Here is a 22426-nt window from a genome sequence, read left to right on the forward strand (position 1 = left end):
CTGAAAGCGCGCGACGTAGTGATCGTTCTTTAAGCTGTTTAACGCCAGTATCCATACAGATATAGGTTTCATACTCTTTGGTTCTATTGGGTAAAGTCACGTAGGTGAAAATAAAATAACAAAAAATCACGACGTTTCGGCCACAACACAAGCGGCCTTCATCAGGTGAAGGGACGAGACTGTCTGGAGGACAGGTTTGCTACCTGCTCGTCAGCACTGTCGGGGGGCAGTACGAACACCACGTCTCCATGCTGGAGGCCCAATTCGTCCGAATCCAGAGCCGTGTAGTTGTGCTGGGCCTGCACCTAGGAACACGGAGAGAACGGGATGCCACACAAGCATGTCAATCCCTTCCTGTACTTCACCACTTCTGAGGCAGCGTGGGTTTGTGGATCACACAGATGTTGTCAAATTCCCTTCCCGTGTGCATCGAAGAGCCATACACCTTGGCTTGCCACGAGAATGCTGTAGACCAAAAACCTGGACTCCACCTATTTTGTCTGTATGGGATCGAGTGTTGCCCCCTTGCACATGTGGGTTACTCCAGTGCTCCGGTTTCCTGCCACATGGAAACACTCATTAAGTGGCTAATACCTTAATATAAAGAAACTGCAGAGCTTGGGCTATCACTGTGTGGCTGCCTTCCTATCTGTGGTTCCTTGAACCTCTAAATTGTTCTCTGTTCAAGAGTGAATAATTACTGTGCGTGTATGATAAGTAGAACTTAATACTGGTAGGAACCTCCTGGTTATACCACCCCATAAGGGATTATTGTGTCCTTCTGTCCTGCATCCAAAAATTGGAGGGGTGGGGCTGGGTGGAGAGGGGAGGGTGGGGAGCGGTTGGGTGGGGAAGGTGGGTGGGGAGGGTGGGGCTGGGTGGGGGGTGGGAGGGGTGGGGCTGGGCGGGGAGGGGCTGGTCACCCCGTGGTGCCCTTATAAAACTCAACGTTTAACCTACTCACGCCGGCTTGTGCCCGCCCTCACAGTCGGGCATATTTGCGGAATACACCACGTGGTGCCGCCGTTGACCCTGGCCATTGACCGAGCAACCCAACGTTCCTACCAGCTCCCTCCGCAGGAATGTGTTTATGATCTCGATATATTAATATGCGTGTTTGTCTGTCTGTAATGCTCCGGGACATACATGGAAAAAAGAACATAAGTTTGGCTGGGTGGCAAGGTGGGTGGGGGTTGGTTTGACATCATGCCACCCTGGTGAGGTGAAGAGGAGGGGTTGGTTGGGCTGGAGTGGAGGGGCTGATAACCTCAGAGACACTGCGGTGTTGGGGAGAGGAGTACAGACGTCATTCCAGTTTGGAGTGAGGTCGGGAAGAGGGGGGGGGGGTGATGACGTACCTGTCAACCCATATGGTTTACCCGTATTCTTGTACAGGGAATTTGAGTTCAGGTTCAATCGGCGTACAGCCGTTTCAATATGGGCAACAAAATTTTGTATTTGTGTTTCTCCTTTGTGATGGGATGACATTGAAATTTACAAGGGCACGGGGTGACCAATAAGGTCTGAATTGGTCTGTAATAAGGTAGGCACTGATAAGGGGTTGACAGATATGTGATGGCGTCACAATGTTAGAAGGTGGTGAGGAGAGGGGTGGTGACATCACTAGAGATTGTGGCGAGTTGGTGAGGAGAGGGAGTGACGTCACAAAACACGGGGGTGGTGGGGAGAGGGGTTGATGAGGTCATGTTGCACGGGTGAGGTGCAGGACAGGGTGTGATCACATCCAGAGATGCAGGAGTGGTGAGGAGAGGGGGGGAGGGTTATGACGTTAAGAGATGCAAGAGTGGAAAACACTAATTGCAAAAAAAATACGAGAACATTTTAATTGAATGTTAAATAATAACTTCAAAATGAATTGAGATGCTGAAACATTAAAATGTCTTAAACATACAAAAAAGGTAAAACGACCATATTCGCTATCCCTTTGTGGCAGAAGTTCCACGGGTTCCTGCTCGTTATACATACATAGCCTGCATAAACCGTGACATCAGGAGGATTCCTTAAATCACTTAATTTCTTCCAAATTATAGTTCAATTGTGTGATCGGCATCATTTTCATTGGACGAGAGATTTTCACGTGTAACGCTCACAGTAAACAGTGCACAACCTTGCATCAGAGAACAGCTCCAGAGTGTTCATCAAGTGTCTATCATAACGAAAATGTGATCTCTCAAGTATCTGGAATAATCTGTGCGCAAGTAAACCTTTTGTTTGAATATTGAGTGTTGTTAGGCTGAGACCATAAATTTGTTAAGTTAAGAACCCAGATTAATCACGGGTGGGTTGCCTAGATTCAAATCCAGGGTATCAAGTCAGTGGTTCTGGATCAGCTCGCCATCTATCCAAGACAAAGGTCGTCCCCCCCGCCCCCCGTATAACATTAACAGACTCTTGGGAGATATGCTGTTAGCAAGTAGGACCTATGAAGGCTGGCACACCACACGAGGGCGTGGGTGGCCACTACCACGCCCGACCGCCTTTGTATCCCGAGTTGCGATGTTCACACACCATGCAATTCATCTGAGGCCGAGTCAACCTAGGGGAGGCCCTAGACCCTTTCAGATAATCGCCACTGTTGGTGGCCGTGAGGTAGGATTCAAACTCGGATCACTGGGTTTGTAGCGTAGTGGGCTTACTCCCTATCTACAGTATAATCATGAGGAGTAAAACATTCACTATCTATAGTAGGTGAGCAGCGGCGCATTGGTTCATGCATTGTACCCAGTCTTATCCCAGCCATGGCTAACATCAGCGCCGAGTGATATGGTCCTAGCCTCCCCCACTCTGCTCCTACTAACCCTAACTCCAGCGCAAGGAGACCTTCATCAATATGTTATTTGACAAAAGGGCTGCGATTAATTTTAAATATTTTACACTAATTCCATTGTAAATGTTAAAACGGTGTTTTCTGCATATTTGGTGCGAACATTTGAATGTGTTTGCTGTTTTGCTTTACTTATTAAGCCCATATTGACTATCTATGAACAAAGACATGTCTAATCTCAATGGGCACTTTACGACTAATGATTGACGATCACCTATCTATATAAAGGTGTCCCTTGCTCTATCTGGGTTGGGATTGTGCAATATGCGGCTAACCTATTTCTACCCAAAATTCGCGATATGCGGTTTGAATTCACTCGTATGCCAGCTGTGTGGTCGGATGTGGGTCAACATTGTGCGCGTACAGAACTGCATGCGGTGCTCGGCAGGCAGCTGTCTCCTCCCGTGGTTTCGCTGTGCGCCCCCCCCTCTTTTTGAACAGCATCTACTGCGTAAAGGGAGGGCCTTGTACTTCCAAGCTGCCGTTTGTAACTTTCACGCTCCAACACGGCCGACGAAGCCCTCACCTTGTACAGAATGCCTGGGGGCACGTCGCTGCTCTGGACGGCACCTGTGAGGCTCGCGGCTGGAGGGCTCTGTGCAGGGACCTCGGGGGTATGGACCTCAGTGGCACTCTTCTCCACAGGCTGCTGCATACGTAGAAGGCAAGGTCATGGTTAACGGTCACGCTTAAGAGGCCTGCATTGGTAGCAGTGTAAAAACCTGGCACAGCAGCGAGGTAACGCTACGAGTGGTGAACCAGTTCCGGATGCATTTGCTTTCTGGTTGCATCTTCCATTAATGGATATACGATTGTGGTATCCAGGAATAATTTTGTGTCGATTGCACATGGTGTATAAATTGTAGAGTTATCTGACCATTATATAAGAATTACTGTTTTTTTACAATGGGGTTGAGTGTAGTTTCGGCAAATTATCAAAGAGTGGATGTGGAAGTGTTGGTGCAGTGGAAAGGAGTGGTAAGACCACTACTCAATGAATCCAGCTAACTGCATTTGATTCAGCTAACATCAGTGGTGAGTGACGCCTAAACCAGTCCTGGCACTCCAACCACCTTAACCAGCAGGGTGAATTATGGTCAAAGAACCCCCCTTTGGTGGGCGGTGGTGGTGCAACGCCCGTAGTCCAGAACTGCGGAGGCGAGGGTCCCGTGGGCATCGAGGTGCATATACCCTGGTTTGCCAAGAGTAAGCGGTACAGCAAAAAGTAGACTTCACCGGTTCCGTTTGTACGAGATGGTATTTCCTGCATGCATGCATGGGTTTTCTCTGAGTGCTCCAGATTCCTCTCACATGTAAATGAATAATTAATTGGCCGATCATGCCTTAATATAGAGGATTACACAGCTTGGGCAATTGTTGGCACTGGCTCAAAGCATGGCTGCCTTCCCACTTGTCTGTGATTCCTCGCTCCTCTTAATTGTTCTCTTTTTGAGAGTAAATTGACGAAGGGCTGTATTTTTTCATGTTGTCATTATTATCATCGGGCAGTCTTACTCCGTTTCCATAATATTTTCATCTGAAGCTGCCAACTTACCTCCCAACTCAAATCCAACAATGTCTGACAGCATTGGGAGAGATGACAGGTCAGCAAAATATCTAAAAAAAAGTGAATGTGGACAACGTTATAGTGAGTATTAAACTTATATAAATAATTTAATTCAGTATCACATGTATATCCAATTCTAAATGTAGAAACAAAATAGATTAACAAAACCAGATAACACATGTGTCGATAGATTGAGAATAAATAACATTTGGCACAGAATTGGGATGATTGTTGGCAAATGAGAATTGCTGGCTGACAAGTGGACAATTGGTAACATTATAAACATTTCAAACACCCGCCACCTAAAACGACAATTGGAGAACATTCAAAACATTTCAAGACACATTTCAAGGCTCTCACCCATTCATGCTCTCACCTGTTCAGGCTTTCACCCATTCAGACTCTAACCCATCCAGACTCTCACCTGTCAAGGCTCTCACACCTTCCGGCTAGCATACAAGGGACTATTGAGCTCTCGTTCTGCGCCTCTGAGTTCTCGATGGAATATAGCGTCCAATTTGTAAAATATGTGGACGTTATAAATTGGGTTTATTATTATTAGCGTGAAGCTGGAAGTGCTGATTTAAAAAATATTTTAAATCCTTAATACCAAATTTTGATTTAAAGCTTTCGTGACTGCAGGGATTCATATTCTTGGTTCTTTCGGTAAAGTCACGTAGAAGGGAAACAATAAAATAAAAAATAAAACAATAAAATTCTTACGACGTTTCGACTGCAACACAAGCAATCATAATCATGTGTGAAAACCACAACAAGAAAATTTGTGGTTTTCACACCTGATGATGATTGCTTGTGTTGCAGTCGAAACGTCGTGAGAATTTTATTGTTTTATATATTTTTTATTGTTTCCCTTCTACGTGACTTTACCGAAAGAACGAAGAATATAAATATCCTTAATACCACTTTGTGGTAATCAAATGTAGAAACTAGCCCCTGACATGGATGTGGAATTTTCCACCATTACTTCAAGGCAGGCAACAGACCTCCATGCAATACCTTCATGCTTGTTTGGGCAGGGAGACCGACTTAAAATGAGTGCAGTGAGACAAACCTGATTCATGGAAGGAGCCATGGCTACAGTGGTTGAATCTGTGGCTGTAAAATGATCAAAGTCGAGATCCAGCAAGCTTCCGGTATCTTCACTCTTGGTTAACGGAACTCCCAGCTAGAAATAAGAGGGCATTGAAATGGTAATTTACAAAAGAGGGAACAAGCACACTCCACAATGCATATATTTTCTGGATGTCCCTGAGAAGGAGACCACACCAGGGATCACAACTCACTTTAGAGCCTGATATTTAGGCCATGAGTGAAACTTCAAGATGATGTGGCAGGGCTTTGGTTCTTGAACAGGATGGCCATTGCTGACTATCCACATTGGTTTTCATTTTATGGAGGCCACAGGTTTGATGGACTGAATCGATCCCCAAGTGGGATTCAAACTCACAACCTTTGGACTGCGAGTCACACCCTAACCACATCAGTTATATTGATACATTAAAAAAAGATCTGTCTAAATCAGCTCATGTCTCCCGTAAATCACATGACTTGTGTGGTTACCCCCATTCTGGATCCCTCCCCTCCCCACCGCCCCCTGTGAAAACAGATGCTGCTCCGTGCAGCAGCGTGAAGGTCCTGATGTGGCCTCTCCCTGCCGACCCTCATCTTTCCTGCCCGTTTGATCCCTTGTTCCATTCCTTTTCCACATATTTCCAATTCTTAATCTTCTCTCTTCCCTTTTCTGTTTCTATTTCCACACATTAATATACTTAACTCTACTCTAGTCCGCACTTTGCTGTACCTCCTTCTCCTGGTGAGCCATGGTAAGGCACCTAAGGGGAGTTGTGCATAATCCACCGACCCTCGCCTCCACAGTGCTGGATTACAGGCCATTTGCATAGCCACCACCGCCCAGCTCAAGTTACAAGCACCCATGTTCGCCAATACATAGGAATGATACACGCTTACCGTTGCATTAGTGGGGGCAGCAGAGGACATGAAGTTGTCATCGAAAAGGTTCACAATGGCCTCCTGCGTCATCTCCTTGCTGGGCGTGGGCCTCGGGGGTGGGGGCAATGGGGGGCCCTTACGCCCCTGCGCAAGCAAAAAAAATTAAAGCGAAATACATTTAATATTTTAGGCAGGAAGTGAAAATGAAAAAAACATATTTATAGATGATACATTATAGACCTTTTCAACCAAGGTTGAATTCATTAACCCTGGTGAATAGCGCTGAATAGAAATGTAATGTTTTCATCCAGGAAAGCCTCAGTCTCAAGGGTATTTTTTCAGGAGGGTCCTACATGGGAATCTATGACCAATTAATTTTTAAGTATTATTTGTGGGAGCGGCAGATTACCTCGAGAGCACCAATCAAAGGTCTGCACAGATGGGACATAAGTGAAAAAGTGCTCCATAGTTCATCGGATTCCTCCAGTATAAATAAAGATTCTCATTCTGATGCTATATAAAAGCATACAGAATCAGAAGTTAACTTCCCCAAGTAAAACCCATAGAGCTGAAAAACTTTTTTTAAAGGGTGAATTGGCTGACAGACAACATCAAAGCATTGCACAAGTTATGAAAAAAAATAAGTTTTACCCTTTCTGGCAATAAAACAGGTGTTAAGATGTTCAAACACAAAATAAAATTCATCCTATTATCAGATTGTTTTTTGTGGTTAAGAAAACTGACCCAGAAGTGGTGGGCAATTCATCCTATTATCCATGTTTACCCAAATAACGGATATCAGAAGTATTTTTTGCAAGAGAGGCAGAGGTAATAGGATCCACAAATAGCACCCCTCCCCTACCCCTCCATGTCGATGACACGGTCACGTGCAGTGTATTCGTGAGACCCTATGCTTGTTGGGTTCTGGAGGCAGTGGTAGCACTGCCACTTGAGCTTGCCCCATTCATTGCTCAACCTTCAACAATGCAACTTCAACACTGATGATGCTTTGAGAGCCAAAATGAGTTTACAAGAAGTCACAAACAAACAACCCGCAAAAGATCCAACGCAGAAGATCCCTGGCTTTGATATTCCACGCAGATCATCGGCCTCAACCCTAAACCGCATTCGCACAAACCATGGGAGATGCAGGTACTTGATGCACAAATGGAAACATGAAAACTCTGACATTGTGCGACTGTGGTCACCCGGAACAGACCATGGAACATATAACAACTGAATGCCCAATTCACAAATACAAAGGAGGCATCATCACAGGAATGCATTCCGCTACTCCTGGTGCAAGTATCTAGCTCAACCACCACAATGTATAATTATAGTTGATGCTCTCCATGCACATCAGCCATACGAAGAATAAGGATACTGTTCATCTGACCCAAGGCGGCCTCTCGAATTTGAGTTTTGCGTCATCTCGCTCAGCGTGAATTCTGCCTGTTAGTCCAGCGTTCTGTGTCCGTGTGAGAACGGGCCCATGGTACCTGCATAGGCGACTTCAGCGGGGACGCAGTGTGATCGGGTCTCAGTCCCGCATCGTCGGACACCAGCGAGGTGGAGTCGTTCCCGTGTGGCTCCACGATGCTTGGAGATGGCTCACTAGTATGATTAAACAATTGCAATTCACAATAGCGTCTAAATGAAATCGTATCTCAAAACGCTTTACGAAAACAAAATCACTAATTAAAGCATTCCCTCTTTCTTCATGAACTTGCTATCCGCGATTTTGGCTATCCGCAAAATCGCATCTGGAACGCTACACGACTGCATCGAGAGAGAGAGAAAGACAGTGATGAGATAGAGCATGTGATGCGAGAAGGTGATGAGAGATAAAGGGATGAGAGAGAAAGCTTATTTACATATTTATTTAAGGTAATTCATGAAAAAGTTAGGTTTTCGTAGGCCAATATCATTAACCACGAAATTTTCTATTCACAAGCAGCTCCGGAGCATATCTCTCGCGAATAATAATGGAATACTGTATTATACACGGAGAGTGTGGGTGAAAGTGTAAGAAAACTCTAAACACAGCAATGTAGGCAATGCAATACAAAGACACGTTTTTTTTATATCAGCATTTCTCCATCATGGTGGTCACTAGTAAAAAAGGAACATATCGGTTTAATTGTCTAAGACACTGTATACCAAGTTCCGTTCAGTTAATTTTGAAGTACCCTGTGAGCCAAGAAGCTCTTAAATCGGGTTTCATCAACAAAAACAACACTGCTTCTCCGAAAAACGCAATGAGTCGCAGTAAAATAAATCAATATTAAACAACAGATAAGAAAAATAAAAAATAGCTATCGAATCATAATCACATCATAAAATTACATATATTTTTAAAAATTAAGTGAAATATAGATTATCATAAAAAACTACACTGTACAGTGAAACCTTGGATTGCGAGTAACTTGATCTGCGAGTGTTTTGCAAAACGAGCAAAATTTTTAAATAAATAATAATTTGATAAACGAGCGATGTCTTGAAATACGAGCAGTACGTACAGTATACGCTTTGTCTGCCGAGCGTCACGTGATCACAACTGAGCCAATGGTTCTTCTCGCTCTCTCTCGCTGCGGGATTGTGGGTAATCATCTCCCATGCTCGGTCTCAGTCGGCGTGCCTCACTCGTATAGCCAACATCCGTGCGAGCGTATACTGTTTACTACAGTACTATAGTGTTGTGACCACGTGTATACTATTTACTACAGTACTATAGTGTTGTGACCACGTGTATACTGTTTACTACAGTACTATAGTGTTGTGACCACGTGTATACTGTTTACTACAGTACTATAGTGTTGTGACCACGTGTATACTGTTTACTACAGTAGTATAGTGTTGTGACCACGTGTATACTGTTTACTACAGTACTATAGTGTTGTGACCACGTGTGTACTCTTTACTACAGTACTATAGTGTTGTGACCACGTGTATACTGTTTACTATAGTACTATAGTGTTGTGACCACGTGTATACTGTTTACTACAGTACTATAGTGTTGTGACCACGTGTATACTGTTTACTACAGTACTATAGTGTTGTGACCACGTGTGTACTGTTTACTACAGTAGTATAGTGTTGTGACCACGTGTATACTGTTTACTACAGTACTATAGTGTTGTGACCACGTGTATACTGTTTACTACAGTACTATAGTGTTGTGACCACGTGTGTACTCTTTACTACAGTACTATAGTGTTGTGACCACGTGTATACAGTTTACTACAGTACTATAGTGTTGTGACCACGTGTATACTGTTTACTACAGTAGTATAGTGTTGTGACCACGTGTATACTGTTTACTACAGTGTTGTGACCACGTGTATACTGTTTACTACAATACTATAGTGTTGCGACCACGTGTATACTATTTACTACACTATAGTGTTGTGACCACGTGTGTGTGAATAAAGCATTTCTTTATTTTGTGTCCAAGTGTAGCGACTGTTCTTTAGTAACTGTACTGAAAGTGAAAGTCGTCCTACACGATAACCCTCCTCCTCCCCTCTCTCGTCTCCCTCACACCAGCCACGATTAAATGTAATGAATACATTTTATTACTATATTAAATTTAAATAATAAAAATATAAAAAGTTATTTTATATTAATCATTTTATATGAATACAGTATTTTTGGGTTGTGGAACGAATCATCCGAGTTTCAATTATTTCCTATGGGGAAATTCTCTTTGATATACGAGTCCTTTGGATTACGAGCACGTTTCCGGAACGAATTATGCTCGCGAATCCAAGGTTTCACTGTATTTCTAAAAAGATACGAATGAAAATCTTCCATGGTAATTATAACGCAGATATAGCCTCAAACACGTTCGCATTATAGTGTTAAGCGCCCTCCCCAACTCTCTCCCATGCAACAGAGACTTGTATCTCAATGGGCCCCCGGGCCTTTTTACGAGTAGACTGAAGGACATGCATAAAAGATGTAGCAGTGGCACAGTGGACAATGCAGTGCGCTACGAACCCGGCAACTCGAGTTTTGATATTGCCGGCCAGGGCCAATGTCAGCGGAGAATGGTATCTCAACTAGTCCTGCCTCCCCCACACTGACCACTCCCTTCACCAACTCACACCGATGGGAGCGTGGCGAAATGTGGTCAAACAAACCCCATGAACGACAAGGCACGGGGAGGCCTTCATCCAGCAGTGGATTGCGAAAGAGCTAGACATTAATTATTAAGTATGTGAGATAATAATACATTGTCAGATAGTATTACATTGCATTACTTATGCGCACACACACACATTTCTCAATTCTCAAGGTTACAATATCTGCAGCATGACACCAGTCACCACAACTGATCGGGTCGTGAGAATTTCCAGCCAAATAAATGGGGCTTCGAGCTTAAACTATTTAACTTCTATTTTTATTTTACCAGGTAAGGCTCATAATAAAGGTTTTTGGGTTAGATCGCGTTATTTATAAATGTGTCGTAACCCTCCACCACCCAACACAACCAATCAGCAAAAAAGTGTCACGTTGACAAAAGACAAATATCTTCTTTGGTTCTTTCGGTAAAGTCACGTAGAATGAGAATAAAATAATAAAATAACACAATAAAATTCTCACGACGTTTTGGCCACAACGCAAGCGGCCGTCTTCAGGTGAAAGGTACAGAACTGTCGGGACGACAGAGCTTCAATGAACGATGTTAAGATTCGTAGCGACTTTTAAGCTGTTTGGGAGAAGTGAGGCACCTTGACAAAGGGGTTTACATATCAATAGCTGAGGGATTAGCTTGTGACTGGTCACGGAAATGGCTATGTTAAAGTCAAAACCTACACATCCACAGAGGCAACTAGTAATTTAGCATTGAAATAGCTAAGGGATTAGCTTGTGACTGGTCACAGGAATGGCTATGTTAAAGTCAAAACCTGATATGTAAACCCCTTTGTCAAGGTGCCTCACTTCTCCCAACCAGCTTAAAAGTCGCTACGAATCTTAAAATCGTTAATTGAAGTTCTGTCGTCCCGACAGTTCTGTACCTTTCACCTGAAGACAGCCGCTTGCGTTGTGGCCGAAACGTCTTGAGAATTTTGTGCTATTTTATTATTTTATTCTCATTCTACGTGACTTTACCGAAAGAACCAAGGAAGATGAATCCTTGCAGTCACGAAAGCTTCAAATCGAAAAAAGACAAATAGTTCACTACTTTAGCCCACCGGTGTGTTGAAGAGTGAATCCACAACATTTACAGTTTGAGTACGACGTTTCGCTGGTAATTACATCCAGCATCATCGGGCAATTCGCCAGCCAAACGTCGTACTCAAACTGTAAATGTTGTGGATTGACTCTTCAACACACCGGTGGGCTAAAGTAGTGAACTATTTGTCTTTTGTCAACGTGACTCTTTTTTGGTGATTGGCCGTGTCGGGTGGTGGAGGGTTACGACACATTTATAAATAACGCGATCTAACCCAAAAACCTTCATTATGAATAATATTGGTTGCGAAAGCCTACGTGTTAAACAGGTAAGGCCCACTGAGCTATATAGCTCTTTTTGAAAAGTGACCTGGACACAAATGATAGCTCAATCAAGTGGCTTATCATGTGGAAATTAATAGCTGCCAAATACTCTAAATTAATGTTTATAAATGTGGAGGGAAAAACCAGAGGACCCGGAGAAATATTCACGCTACCACGGGGAGAACGTGCAAACTCCAAATATACAGGCGTCAGGGTCGGGATCGAACCCACGACCCTTGTACACCCGGTGAGGTAGTTAACATCTCTCCACCGTGACAGCCTTTGCTTCGATCATCGCCAAAACGCTGGCACACACCTGCGAGCGCTCTGTATGTCGGAAGACTTGACGGAGTGCTGGTCGCCCAACTTTATCATCACCTCTTCCATCTCATGGCTCAGCTGAGCAGTGAAACAGCAGAGAGCACATGCAGGGACGTCACTGCACGGACAGGCACCAAATATAATGCCCCTTTTCCACTGCGCCAGGGCTCATGCTGAGGCCAGCTAGGCGCAGCTCAAGAGGTGCCAGGTTGCCTTTCAACCGCACAAGCTGATGTCGCGATGTCACGCAAAATTAATGAGTAGAGGCGAATGCAGAAAAATTCCTCTAAAACATTCATCTGTATTCAAAAATCTCCCCTCCTGATTACTTGCATTTCAAAAACATGTATTGATATGCATATTTAAGCAATTATGGCAGTTAATTATAAGTTATGGATTTTCATGCCAAGAGTTCTTTGTGGGCTTACAACATTTGCAGTTTTACATTTTATTCATAAATCAATACTTATTCTTGGTTCTTTCGGTAAAGTCACGTAGAAGGGAAACAATAAAATAATAAAAATATAAAAACAATAAAATTCTCACGTTTCGACTGCAACACAAGCAATCACCTGATGATGATGATAATTGCTTGTGTTGCAGTCGAAACGTCGTGATGATTGCTTGTGTTGCAATCTAAACGTTATGAGAATTTTATTGTTTTTTATATTTTTATTATTTTATTGTTTCCCTTCTACGTGACTTTACCGAAAGAACCAAGAATATGAATTCCTGCAGTCACAAAAACTTTAAATCAAAAATCAATACTTGAAGTTTTTTTTTTACTTAAGTGTAATTGTCACTGCTTATTTTTACACGCCGTGAATACATTTACACATGTTTAGTTAGCGATATTGCACACTGCACTGTACCACAAGAATTAGCATTTGGCTAAGTACCTCCAATTAGCACGGTTGGCTACGTACGGTGCAAAAGAAGTTCAACATACAGAAATAATGTATTTCACACGTTTTCCAAACTAAAGATATTATTTTGTGCACGCCTTTCTATACTTTTGTAAAACGGCACCGCTATGGAGGGGCTCTCGGCTAGATAAATAAAGGAACTCAACACATTCACCAATAACACCGTGGCCTGAATAGTAAGAGAAGATATCAAATCGGTGACGTTTCGGGCAATGGCCCTTCTTCATAGGACATAAAAAGGTCAGAAAGACAGAGTGACTGCACTTAACACTATGGGACAGGATGAGAATTACATTATAAAGATTGTTTTAAATGTTTTAGTTAAATGTTTCAGTAAATAGATTGATTTGTATGGCTATAGATATAATTGCTAAATGTGAAGCTACTGAACTACAGTTCTAAACGCACGAGCAAGGAGAGAACTCGCTACCTGCCCAATCTCCTTGTGAAAGTTTTCCTCCAGGCCGGCGATGTTCTTGAAGGTGCTCACGTAAAATCCAACTCGGCTGCAGAGGGGGTGGGGTGGACATTTTGCTGTGAGTGTTTATGAACATCGATACTGATGAGGCAAGCGCAGCGATGAAAATTACAAAGTGCACCTTTTATAGCAGTTGCTTTGCATGCATAAGGTCACACTCATTACACAAAGTGCTTGCCACAAATGAACCACAATACCTTGCTGATCTTGTCAAGGAGCATAAACCATCACGCAAACTCCGATTATTCTCGCACAAAGACGGTTATAACTGCATCGCGTGCTTTCACATGCGCTTCTGTGACTGTCTGGAACGCTCCTCCTTCTGATATTAGGAAGCCACTGGAGCTATGCACTTATAAATATAATCTGAAAACTAATTTCTTGAAAACTTTTTTTTATCTTAATTTGTTGTCTTTCCCCCCACTCCTCAGATTAGCACGGCTGGCTATGTACAGTGTGAAAGAAGTTCAACATACATACATTCTCTCTCTCTACATTTTATGTAAGTTTATTCAAAGATCTGGGTGAATTTAAGAGGGGCTTAACTTTGCTAATAGTGAGGTTTCAATTACTTTAAAACAATGAGGAACTGTATATAAAAGCACTAAAAATGCATATCCAAATAAGGAACTTGTTTCAGAGATTACCAGTGTGGAAATTTCGATAAGTTTACAAAGTATTTATATCGTACAGAATGGAGGAAATGTAAATAGAGCAGCTCCCTAAACTGCAAAGTAACGACATTAAAACTAAACTAAACCATTTTTATTTTACCGGGTGAGGCCCACGGAGCTTTACAGCTCATTTTCAGAGGTGACCTGACCACAAATTATAGCTCAACGAAGTCGCTTATCACGTTGAAATTTGTAGCAGCCAAATACTCTAAATGCATGTTTTTATAAATGTGGAAGGGAAAACTGGAGAACCCGAAGAAAAAGCCACACAACCACGGGGAGAACACGCAAGCTCCAAATATACAGACGTCAGGGTCGGAATCGAACCCACAACCTTCTGTATGCCAGGTGAGGAAGACGCCATCTCGCTACCGTGGCACCCACACAGACATTACAACAAGGACCAGGGACCATCGTCACTGTCAGGCGTGGTGTCTCCGTGGCAGCCCCCGCTGGCTGGAACAGAGCCGCCACTCCACCGCACATTCGCAGCATTCGATCTACACCCAGTTATAAGCGACACTTTCGCGAGACACTCAGCTTGGCTCCGCATATCAAGAGTCGCGGTTGTTTATGTCCGTGAATTATTTATTATGATTATTACACTCTTATTACTCCAGCCTCTAACACCCAGTACTATAAAGGAACTCTATAGATAGAGAGATGGTCTATCGCTCTATCTCCCAAGGTTGTTTGTTGTATCATGTTCCAAGATCGGATTAGGTTGTGTGTGGGTCAGACGTACACACCTGTCCAAAATTACAGGTAGCTCCTCGTGCAGGTCAACGTTGATCTCCTCAAACACCTTCTGTGCTTTCACGTAGTCCTCTTCTGCCTACAGCAGGCATTCACACTGAATCTCAGCTGACGGCATCGAGACAGTTTACATCAGCGACACCACCACCCAATGCAACACTCGCATCTGCGGAATCCCATCTCATTTAATAAAATTAATCACGCGACTAATGCCGCACGCAATATTTCAGAGATATAAATGACCGTGACTCTGAAGCGCAGAAATAGATGACCTCTCCATCTCCCGACGTTGTTTCTGTTGCCGTGTTTCAAGATATAATTAAGATGAAAGAATGCGATCCAAAACAAGTTAAGAAAAGCTTGAAGTATGATCAAATAATTCCCATGATGCACGAAGCGTGGGGAGGGGCCCTCATCCAGCAATGCTGCCACTAAAGCACTAATTAAAATAACTTTAAAGTATTTTTCTCTCACTCATTAAGCATCACCTCTTGTTAGGCAGCCCTGAACACAGCCCAGGTACTTTATCCGTGTTGTGGGTAGGGTCTCCCGAAAATCTCACGACAATGTGCAGAGCACTTAAAAGTAATTGGACATTTCAATAATCTTTAGAGAGACATTTTTTTTTTACCACAATGTAATTAAACAATCTAACTAAAACAACTGGTTCAGAGTATATTTTTTGGGTTATGCCACTACATAATGATCTGATCAAATTTGTGTCAATAAGACCCTCTACCACCCAACACAGGCAAACAGATAAAATCGTCATGTGATGTACAAGCATTTAACGATTAGTATTTCTTTTGATTTAAAGCTTTCGTGACTGCAGTAATTCATATTCTTAGTTTTTTCGGTAAAGTCACGTTGAAGAGAGACAACAAAATAATAAAATATATATTTATATGTTTTATTATTTTGTTGTTGTTTCTCTTCAACGTGACTTTACCGAAAAAACTAAGAATATGATTAGTATTTCTTCAGTTCACTCACCGGTGAGTTGAAGTATAATTATCACAACCAAATTTATATAGTTTAGATAACAACGTTTCACTTAAAACTGTGTCTAAAACATCATCAGGACAAGATCCACATTGCAGAATAGCAATCCCGGAGGTCAAACTCCGAAGTGTTATGTTAAAGCAACTGGAGTACCATATTAATCTTTCAATAACGTAGCTATGTTTTCAAACGATTTTTTCACAATTCGAGCAGTTTCCTTCTGTTAGCCTTGCTGGGTTAAATAACATTAGATGTAACAGCGGTGTGGAGTGGTTGGCACGAGGCCTGTTGCAAGTAATGAAATAGGGCCCCTTGTCCAATTTCCTACTTCTTCATAGCCCGGATCTTGCCCCCCCTCCTGCCCGGAGGCTCCGGTGGAGTTACACTACTAACACGCTCTTCAGCTATGCTAACAGACGTTATATCCACTACGCCACCATGAGATCAACAAGACAATTATGCGAGTTGTACACAGGTGAACCGATGGCGCGAGTTGTGTGCTGGTGAACCAATGTGTTACCTGGTTCTTGAGAAGGTTTGTCTGGGCAATGATATGGGCCTGGATCTTTCCCTGGCACCACTGAGGTGCAGCTTTTTCAAGCAGCAACACCGGCTGTTGGATAGAAACGACAACAGCATGGGAAAGTGAGGATAACACAAGCAGGGGGAAAAGAGTAACCTCCGGAAATGTAGCCTTATTTTATTTACTGTAAAAAAAACACACTTGACTAACTTGGAAGCCGTGTTCACGCTGATAAGGGGCAGAGCAAGGCAGGTGAGCGCTTCACTCACTTTGAAAGTCTACGGTGTTGTGAAGCCGTTAACGACGATGTTTGTAACCAGATACCTTGGCCACTTTGATATCGTCCCTCTTCTTTGCGTTCTGTAGTGACTCCAGATGGTGCCTTGCGCTGTCAAAATCAACCAGCTTGCGCCCACGTTTGGCAATGCGAGACTGTCGTGGGACAGAGAGGAGTATCAGTCACACAATGTAATACATATCATGGGACCTTTTTGCCAGTATCCCAAGTAGGAAAAATAAGAATAGGTTTGACCCTATCTGGAAAAAACAGGTGTTCAGATGTTCAAACACCAAATAGATACTTTTTGCAAGGAATAAAGTCTGCACAACCAAGTCTGCACGAGCCACCCATACGAACACCATCTAGGCTCAACGCTGCTTAACTCAGATCGCCTGAAATGAGTCACATTCCAGGCGATTTGGTAAAAGGCATCACATACAGTACAACTGCAGTCTCTTGCATGAAATGCTGTTGTTGTTGCTGTTCGTGACAGGACGATGACACTGGTGGTGGTAGTACGACGCGTTTGAGCAAGGTCAACTCAACCTCAAACGAGTACCTGGGTGCGATGTGTACACATCGCCAGCGCCCACCTCCGATTAACATGTTTGGCTACGTACGGTGTGAAAGAAGCTCAACATACATACATGTGTAGTGGGTTCCAGGAGACTTGCGACGTAACTTGGAGACAATATTTTTTATTTATAACAATTTAACAAGGTACCCCCTTACCCCGCTCACTAAGGAGGTACAGCCTCCGGGCTAACGTGCCCTATCACTGGGGGTAATCTAGAGCCCTCTGGCTAGGGGTGGACCTAGGGGAGACTGACTGACCAGACCCAGCCAAGGTGCGGGACCTGACCACTGGTCCGTACTCGGGCCCGGCCCTTACAAGGACGTCGGGTCCCGGGGTCCCAGGGTCCTAGCCTAGCTGGTCTTCAGTCTTCGTCTTCGTAGCACTGCCTCGGGCCGACCTGAGAGCCGCCTTTTATACCCGTCCCGGGGACTCTCCACCCCCGGAACCTTCCAGGGGATCCTGGAAAGGCACCCCCAGCCCCTCACCTGGGGTCGGGGAGGGGAACCCAGCCTCTTTATGGTCTGGCTCTCTCTCTATCCCCTTGTACAGGCAGGCATCCCCTACAGAACCCTGGCCATAACTGCAGGTAAGTGCACATAGGCGGTGTGTGCAGACGTATTTCCGACACTACACATGCATACACTGGAGAAACAAAGGCAGCCGGGTGTGATGCTGACCACCCACCCCTTTGTGTGCCATGCCAGCCTTCATAGATGCTCGCTAACAGTACTTGCCCCATCAGTCTAATGCTATACGGGGGGATCTTTGTCTTTGTGAAGACCAATACACGAGTTAATGGTCCTTCCCACATTTGTGCAATAAACACCAGGGTACAACATGTGCTGCAGTCATTATCTCTCTTTACCTTGATATCGGGGAACTGGCCGAGGTACGTGTCAAGGGTCAGTAGAGAATTGTCTACCAGCTTCTCGTGGAAGTCACCCCAGAGCTCATCGCCGTTCTGCATCACACAGGCATGGACAGGCACAATCACGGTCCCATTATCTTCAACTGTGTGGAGCTCATTTCGAAGCGTCTCCACGTGAGCGTGCTGGTCTCACAATTGAAAGACTGCGAGTTCAAATCCTGTTTGGGGATCAACTCATAAGGTCAGTAAAATACACACCACCTTTTGGGAAGTTTAAGATGCTCTTTAAATATGCCGACTGTTTTATGAACAGCGTCTTGAGATGCATTTGCATTTATGCGCAATATTAATCCAAATATCATTCTATTATAACAGTGGTCATCCTGTGGAAAAGACTGGCCTCTGGCATGGTAATGTAGAGTTTCCTTCACCAGCATTTACTGCTTTGCTTGAGCAGCAGATATTAAAAAAAAAACACACGGAAATGTATAAAGAGCACAATAACTTTGCGCATAAAATAAAACAACCAGCATTTCATGAAGAAGTGCATTGTGATTCTCTTTGTTTTCGGCCACCCATCGCAAGAGGATGAACATGCACTTCCTCGTGAAATGCCGATGGTTTTTCCACATTTCGGTGTTGTTTGAAACGTCATGTTTTCCAGCCTGCACTATTATTCCCTTATGATGGGTTTTCATTGTAATTTTACGTATTTGATTATTTTTAGCACATAATTGGTTGTTTGAGCAGGGAGACGCGGTGACAGTTAGACACGGCTGTAATTTTTTTCATTATAATTTCTTCTGGTGGCAATTATATCAAGTGTATGATTAATGTTTACCTGTGAAATGTCTTTGACATCTTCTTTTCCATACCAATCAGGCTCGTACATATCGAGGAGAGCTTCGTTCATTTTCTTAGACGATTCGTGCATTTCTAAAGCAAATCAAGTTACAGTGAGAGTCAAGCCAAGTCTGCACAACTGTTAAGACAGATAACAATATCTCATACTCCTAACCGTTCCCCCCTCTCCTTGTGCACAATACCGTTTCTGCTCCTTTTCCCTACTTGCCCCCTTGCACTGGAACAAACTTCCCCTCCACATTAGGCGAGCACCCTCCCTGCCTAGTTTCCGCTCCTCCCTCTTCTCATTGGCCCATCCCTTCCCTCCACCCCTAGAAACCCTCGTAATTCCTGCACCCACGAACCTCCCTCCCCATACCCACCCCTATTCACCATACCACCTTTAGCTACCCTCATTGTACCACTCATAACCATTGTAAAGCACCTCAAATAAAGGCGCTACATAAATACAAGATAAAACACACGTCCGACGTGTGCTCGGGTAGCACTGCGTTCTGTTTGGAATGTCCGCCGCCTTGTTCCACGTTCTGGGAGGCTCTCTAGGAAGAAAAACAGCTCCACGTGTTTTCTTGCTCTTCGGGAACTATTCGTGAAGAGGCTCCCAGTGTGCGAAGCGAAACATCGGACATCACGCCTGACAATGTGCTGTACAACCCGACTAAACATGAGACAGCTATACAGCAAAACGCAAAAACTCGTGTAAGTATTTCATACTAAATTTTGATTTAAAGCTTTCGTGACTGCAGTGACTCATGTTCTTGGTTCTTTCGGTAAAGTCACGTTGAAGGGAAACAATAAAATTATAAAATATATATAAAACGTGACTTTACCGAAAGAACCAAGAATATATATTCCATACTACATTTATTGTGATTACGCAATTTTAAGTGAGCATTATAATTAATCGAGACAACTCAAAAAACAGTAAGTTATACCAAATTACTTACGTTAAAACATTGTGCGATAGCTATGGTAATCCAGCAGAGGGAATGAAGTGATGGCGAGGTATGGTAACATCAATAACACCAGCCGTGATGACCTTGTGATCTTGACCCTTGTGAGCTTTACCCTTCATAACGAATGTGCAATGCTGCGTACCAACATAGGTATCGTGCGAGGAACAACACTAGCTGTGGAATACACTTGGGCTGATTAATTAGCGGGGCTGATGTCAGAGATGACAAACTGCATCACAATGCTTGACGGTGACGGTCTGGTGCGTTGACCTATGCCATTGGAGGTTTAAAGGCCAAGCAGAAGAGCTGGTGTTCACAGCAAATGAAAGCATGAGGATTTGTCCATTCCTCTCAATTTAAATATCACAGCGTCTTGACGAAATTAAGAGATAGTGTAGTGGCTAGCGCTCCTCCACTTTGCAGTTCGATCTGCTTAAGCTGTAAGCTGAATTAAGGTCTTGATGCTATTTTAAAAGCAGAGTTGGAAAAAAAACTGTAGCGTTTACGGAGTCGTACATAACCTCGGAATAAAATGTTAACACACGACAATAAATGTCACGACACATAAGCTATAGCGAAGACTTATGGCAGTCTGTGGTCGTCAATGGTTAATATCCTGTTTGTTGAGCAAAACCCATCTCCTAGCAAATAAAAATGACCTACAACTTAAATGTCGTTTAACTTAACGGGCGCTTAAATTAACCACGTTTAATTATAAAAGAGTTTCCAAACATAATGCGTGTTAAAAAAGTCGAGTAATTTATTTTCTCACAAAATATTACTACTTATTGGGGTACTTATAGTATTGACCTAGATAGATGTTAGGCTGAATAGACCCCCAACTCAAATTTTGAACTCACAACGTTCTCATTGTAGGTGGAAATAAGCCTAAGCAAAACTCCGGTTTGTTTTTCTACATATGTAATAAAACATTTTAGGACATCGACATAGTGGCTTTCAAGACCAATAGCATCCAGCAGCATTTGTTTAAGAAAGCACACTCTGGATTGGTTTCGACTTTCTCAGTCTCACCAGCAATCAGGCTTGTTAAACAAATTATGTATCGCTCTAACCACAGCACCACCCGCTCAGGTGATAATAAATAACTAATTTTACTTGTGGCTATATTATCCATGGGACCAAAATTATCGAGGGTTGATATTTTTATCCGCGTGCCTATTTTTCCATTATTCGCGATTATCCAAATTTTTAACTGGCGTATACAGCAAACCCTTACCCATTGCGGGGGTTTGACAATAGCTGCAATCAACAAATCCACAATCTGCATACTCAAAGGCAAATAGGAAAACAAATGGGGAAATACGCCATCCCCTCATTTTGTTATCTTACTTTACATTAACCCGTTTCACGGGAAGTAATTTCTACGTAAAATATGATGAATATTTTCTAGTGTTAAATATAACTCGTACGATAAATGAAGAAAGATCGTGCGGCTAAATTCCACTACCTCACTGGAGGCTGGGAACACATGAACTGGGACCAGCGATGGAGACAAGATGCCGCCGCGTGTTTTGCCACGGCAGCAACATCACGAGCAGCACAGTTACGATGCATTTAGGAATCACGCGGTCAACCTCGACTGGTCGAGGCGGCACACGGGTGCTATCAGCGAACTGTACCTGAATACATTTGGTGAGAAACCGCAAAACCGTGATAGCTAAACATGCAAGGGATAGGTGTTTGCTGTATTGTGAAATGCCCTGCCCATTATCCATGATTTTTTTTGAGAGATAAGTAGATGTCATTGGTACTTTCACATTATTATTCACAACTGTGTTTGTGGAGAAGTCAAATAATCCTCCTACAGATAATAGGATCTATGATATCCCCCCACCCCCACCAATATTGGTTTTGTTTTAAGGAAATTCCCTATAATGTAATTTTATTTTTACCTTTTACAGCATCGAGGTAGCCCCGTAGTTCCTTTTGCAGCTGACTCCCTTCATTCTATAACGAGAAAAACCGACGTATGAATATCGCAGATCAAATTCCATATTCAGCACTCATATGTGAAGACAACAACATATATCTCATTGCACGAAAGATGAATACATATTTGACAATAATAATACAAAAAGTGTTCGATATTTATCAGCATTATTCATGTTTCCAAATGAACCAATACAACACGGAAATTATCTTTCCAAAGCACCACTCATCTGTAAACACAACACCAATTTCCAAGCACATGGGTAAATGTAATTGTACCGTCAGCCATTTGTCCAGGAAAACCTGACTGCAATTTTTCATAGTAAGGCCACATTATGAACCTTTCAAATCAAGGTTTAATCGACA

At 43.1% G+C, this 22426-nt stretch overlaps 1 protein-coding gene across 1 annotated transcript in view; it reads right to left on the reverse strand.

Moving 5' to 3' along the window:
* LOC116943343 (myc box-dependent-interacting protein 1-like) overlaps positions 1-22426 on the reverse strand; it is a 32684-nt gene that overhangs the window by 5528 nt on the left and 4730 nt on the right. The window contains exons 3-16 of the mRNA XM_032956161.2: positions 22024-22078; positions 19132-19226; positions 18288-18383; positions 16890-16997; positions 16563-16655; positions 15034-15119; positions 13563-13638; positions 12202-12284; positions 7883-7997; positions 6402-6527; positions 5485-5598; positions 4401-4424; positions 3372-3494; positions 204-305 (exon numbers count right to left, since the gene is read on the reverse strand). Of these exons, the coding sequence (XP_032812052.2) occupies positions 204-305; positions 3372-3494; positions 4401-4424; positions 5485-5598; positions 6402-6527; positions 7883-7997; positions 12202-12284; positions 13563-13638; positions 15034-15119; positions 16563-16655; positions 16890-16997; positions 18288-18383; positions 19132-19226; positions 22024-22078 (1296 nt within the window). The remainder of the gene's footprint in view (positions 1-203; positions 306-3371; positions 3495-4400; positions 4425-5484; positions 5599-6401; positions 6528-7882; positions 7998-12201; positions 12285-13562; positions 13639-15033; positions 15120-16562; positions 16656-16889; positions 16998-18287; positions 18384-19131; positions 19227-22023; positions 22079-22426) is intronic.

Source organism: Petromyzon marinus, chromosome 17 (genome assembly GCF_048934315.1).
Source record: "Petromyzon marinus isolate PM22_M1 ecotype Great Lakes invasive population chromosome 17, UKy_Petmar_22M1.pri1.0, whole genome shotgun sequence".
NCBI lineage: Eukaryota > Metazoa > Chordata > Hyperoartia > Petromyzontiformes > Petromyzontidae > Petromyzon > Petromyzon marinus.